Source organism: Octopus bimaculoides, chromosome 25 (assembly GCF_001194135.2).
Source record: "Octopus bimaculoides isolate UCB-OBI-ISO-001 chromosome 25, ASM119413v2, whole genome shotgun sequence".
NCBI classification, from domain to species: Eukaryota; Metazoa; Mollusca; class Cephalopoda; order Octopoda; family Octopodidae; genus Octopus; species Octopus bimaculoides.
The window spans coordinates 35389424-35394352 of NC_069005.1; the positions used below are offsets into that span (position 1 = coordinate 35389424).

General features: G+C 37.4%; 1 protein-coding gene across 2 annotated transcripts in view; it reads left to right on the plus strand.

Annotated features, from left to right (window-relative positions):
• The window catches only part of LOC106872879 (sodium- and chloride-dependent glycine transporter 1), a 30970-nt gene that overhangs the window by 20853 nt on the left and 5188 nt on the right, over positions 1-4929 (plus strand). For both annotated transcript variants that reach the window (XM_014920031.2, XM_014920030.2), the window contains exons 10-12: positions 269-381; positions 1525-1656; positions 4306-4405. In XM_014920031.2, the coding sequence (XP_014775517.1) occupies positions 269-381; positions 1525-1656; positions 4306-4405 (345 nt within the window). The remainder of the gene's footprint in view (positions 1-268; positions 382-1524; positions 1657-4305; positions 4406-4929) is intronic.

Sequence of the window (4929 nt, forward strand, 5' to 3'; positions counted from 1 at the left end):
TGTGTGTGTGTGTGTGTGTGTGTGTGTGTGTGTGTGTGTGTGTGTGTGTGTGCGCGCCTTTCAACATATGGACAACACAACACAGACTTTGGAGAAGACTTTCACTTCGAAGAACTTTGGAAGTTACGTGCATGATTAACAAATATTTTTATCGGCTTCGACCGAGTGTTTCATAAAAAGTGTACAACACTATTTTATAGGCATTCTCATTTTTCTAAATTTACTTCATTACCAACTTTGAGAAAACTGATTTTTGTCTGTTTTACAGGTGCTGGCCTTGTTTTTATAGCTTACCCAGAGGGACTGAGTAGAATGCCGGTATCCCCACTTTGGAACTTCCTCTTCTTCTTTATGATTTTTACGTTGGGATTAGACAGTCAAGTAAGTTCTGGATTGTTTATATTTTATCTCCGTTCTTTCATTGCGGTATTTCATGGAGAATTTATGAATTTTACTTACCTCACTAAAATCATTCACTCAGTACATACATACATACATACATACATACATACAGACATTCTCAATTCCAGAGAGCATAGTCAAGGCCATAGCTGACCTGCCTTCATTGTGAGCCGCCATCTTGAAGTTGAATACAAGTAGTGATCTACTCTGTTGCAAACAATCGAACCACATCATCGGTTTGATAACTTCTTCCAACATACCAAGAAACACTGAAAAATAATGGTCAGAGCCACTATTCTTCCCTTCCTCGCTAAACGATAAATAAGAACCATGTACTCTCTCTCTCTCTCTCTCTCTCTCTCTCTCTCTCTCTCTCTCTCTCTCTCTCTCTCTCTCTCTCTCTCTCTCTCTCTCTCTCTCTCTCAAACAAACAAATCTAAACAAACTCTTTACAATATTTAGATTTATTATTCTAATTTCTGAGACTCATTTCGGTCACTTAAAGAATAATATTGAATGAAAATTAAAATGTAAGCAAATAAATTTAATATTTTGAAGAAGTTGGCAAACATGGTTGAAGGTAAATGATACAGCGTTTCGATTGGGATTCTCAGAATTTGTTTTACTTCACTAACACAACTTATGCCCTGTCTCCTATTTCAACTCTTTCAAGCTGAATGGTACAAATAGAGTACCACTTATTTGTATCAGTTTAATGAGCCGTGGTGCATAATTCGTACCGAAACTTAAAATTCTTTTCGCTGCATGATTGGTAGTTCAGAAAACGTACCACTTCATCTCTCACCCAATCAAAGGCTACCCTTACATCTGGCAACAATTTCTGCGACACAAACGGAATGTTTTTTCAGTTGAATCCATTTTGTGCCAAAGGTCAGTCGACTAAAAAACAAGAGTACAAATTTTTGTTATAAATTTTTGCCCTACTAGAGTTTCTTTTTGGGCCTATCTATCTCGCCCCTGAAATACTTAAGGTAATGGGACATCATAACGCCACTCTCCAATATAGGCCCTTGTGCTTACAGAAGAAAAAAAATGTTTTCTTTTTAATTGTTGGTTTCGTTTTGTATGAATAACTTTGTTTTTATTATTTTCTTGCATCAGTTTGCCATGATGGAATGTGTTATAAGTTCAATCGTCGATGAATTCCCTCGGCAACTTCGTAGCAGGAAGGGACTTGTCACTGCAGGTTGTTGTTTTGTTGCTTTTCTACTTGGAATACCTTGCGTTACGGTGGTAAGTAAAATAATCTTCTAAACTTGGAAAAATATTTCAGTTTTGTTCATATACGAGCAAATATTTCAGCTCGGCTGGAGATGACGGTGAGAACTAATTGCCCCCTCGCTGTTGTTTTAATGAAATTCACCACAATGTCGTCAGATCGATATATTTCTATTATTTGATAAACTTACCAACTCGGATTGAATTAAATACCTTCTTGTTATCGATTCAAGCATATAAAAGGTGTTTTTGAGTAAGTTTTCTACTGTTCAGCTGATCAATTGTCCTGTAGGAATAATTATAAGAATACTCCCCACAGCCCCCACCCACGGAAATTGCAATTTTATTTTCTTGCATAGTATTTGAGAGATTAGTTTATAAATTACGGACAGACAAGCGATGAGCAAAATGTTTTTCTTTTTCTATTTCATTTTTTGAATTTTTGGATGGGAGATCATTCTGTTGCACATTTTCTGTCCTGTCCCCCTTTATTGTAAGTCCATGTCTTCATGTTTTGTTATTTGCTTTCCATTGGATATATGTGGCAGGCCTCTCTAATCAATAAAGGAATCGTTATTATTGCTTTTTATAAGTCTTTTATTGCGTGCTTCCGCTGCACTACAGAGTGCACTACAGAGTGCACTACAGAGTGCACTACAGAGTGCAACTTTGTGTGCTTCCGGCGTCATTGTCTCATGTCTTCGTTTGTATTTTATTTTGTATTAACAGTATTCGACGCAAAATGTGTGCCGCCCCAGTAGTGCGCTGTGAGCTATGTAAATTTCTAATTCCTGTGACTTTGGTTATAAATGAGGATGCGTGTTTATTACTATATTATTATTATTATTATTATTATTATCATCATTATTGCTATTGTTGTTGTTATTTTTATTATCATTATCATTATTATCATTTTCCGATTGAATTGCCCATATTGTCAGCCACTAAGGGACAAATCTGTGTTATTGAGCAGAATATTTTGCTATAACGATATTTCTGCTTCAGCCACTGAGTGCTGAATTTGTCTGAAATGTTATGGAAAATGCGTCAGCTTCAAAACATTGATGCCCAGGTCACAAAAGCAAAGTGTGAAGAGAACAGTAGTAATTTCCTGTGATTTCTAGACAGAAGCAAATAGGAAGTGACACTTACTGATCAAAAACAAAAAAATTAAAATGTTGTTACTTAGTAACACCCATATGTTGCACGTTTACGTCCTTCTTCTTCTTCTTCTTCTTCACCAGGCACGATGTTGGTGATCAGAAAAGTATATGAGCGTTCCATATGGAAATATTGAAGGGCTTTGTACATTGGCGTAAGAAGCGTTATGGGTTTGTAGTTTTTAGGGGTTTTTCATTATATTTTGGGAGCAAAGAAATAATACCATTCGCCGTCCATTCTGGGGTCATCTCTGCTCCTTTATAATTGCGATGTAACAAGATAGTTTCTTGTGCGGGTTTGTAAATACTATGGACTAATAGTTTGGTATCTTATCCATACCAGATGAATTCCACTTAACGGACTCCTTTAATGTGAGTCAGACATTCCATTTAATGGACTCCTTTAACGTGAGTCAGACATCTACACTTAGATCTTTCCATATTTGCTCTTCCGCAAACTCAGAGTCAGCTTTTTCTCTATTGTACTTCTTTTCATCTGCCCAAATTTTCCTCCAGAACTCAAGTATCTCTTTATGGATGGTGCTCTTTCCAATATGCCTACAGAATTTCTTTGGATTGCTTTTAAACATAGTTATCTTTGAAGAACCTACATCATTTTCCGAAGCGGCCAATACGCACGACTTTCTCCCGCACTTTTTGTTTTATCTCCTCCACTACCGAATTGGTGTTCTGATTTTAATTCATACTTTTGTTATTCTGTGACTTGCTTCAGTCATTTGACTACGGCCATGCTGGAGTACCGCTTCAAAGGGTTTTTAGTCGAGCGATGGTGCGGGGACAAGTATAGACACAAAGACACGCACACATAAATACATACATACACACACACACACACACACACACACACACACACACACACACACACACACACACATATATATATATATATATATATATATATGTGTGTGTGTGTGCGTGTGTATGTAAATACTTTATTTCATTCTTGGTAAGTAATGCCTATCGGTATTACGTTTAGGATTGTGTACGTTATGCATTGCCAGAAGCTTTCTAATTCGTGTTCGTCAATCCAATTCTCTGTCTTCGTCCACTTCAGAAAAGAGGTAGAATATTTCAACGTTGGCATGGTCCGCTTGTTAATTGGCTTGATAACTTGTTTTGTTTCAACTTCTACAATTCTTTTCGTGTACTTTTTGGAGGCTTTTTCATTTCTTTCTGCTACCCTATTCCTCCATTCTTGAAGGATCTCTCTCATTTGCCTTTCAATCAGTTTCCCTAGATACATTTATATATCATACACTTTTTATTGACCTAATCACATCATCTAGCATATTTATCCCAACAGATTTAATCTATTTCTGATAATATTTGTTTGTTTCTTCTTCTTCTTCTTCTTCTTCTTCTTCTTCTTCTTCTTCTTCTTCTTCTTCTTCTTCTTCTTTTTCTTCTTCTTCTTCTTCTTCTTCTTCTTCTTTTTCTTCCACTATTGGTTCAAGTTAAGTATCTTAATTCTTACCTTTTTCAGGGTGGTATGTACGTTCTGACATTGATGGACAATTACACTGCCAGCTATGGTCTACTATGCGTCTGTCTGACGGAGGTAATTGCTATCAACTGGGTTTATGGTAAGTTGTGTGACAATACAAGATAGAAATAAATACACCATCTTTACATCTGACAAACCCATCGCACCCACGACAAATGCTATTATTTCATTATCACAACGAACTTGCACTTCCTGTTCAAGTGTAGGAAATACTTAGCTCTCCTCAGTAGCTGCTCCCACATAAGAACACCGCTCACACAATCTTGGATAGTGTAGCAACCACCGACATCTTGTATGAGGGTGTACCCAAAAGTAACCGGAAACGTTTTCTGTTGGGCAAGCCAGCTGTAGTTCAGACTTCCCCCGCTAGAAGCCACTTGATGCGACCCCAAGGCATCAGTATGCCGACCGGCGTCGTCATGTAGGGTCATTGTTTGTCGATTTTTGCGATGGCTGAATCGAAGGGACAGCGTGCTTCCGTGAAATTCTGTTTTCTGCGGGGGAAAACGGCGGCCGAAACAGTCATCATGCTTCAGACAGCTTACAAAGATGCTATGGTTCTTTAGGAATGGTCACTTGTTGCTTATAATATATATATATATA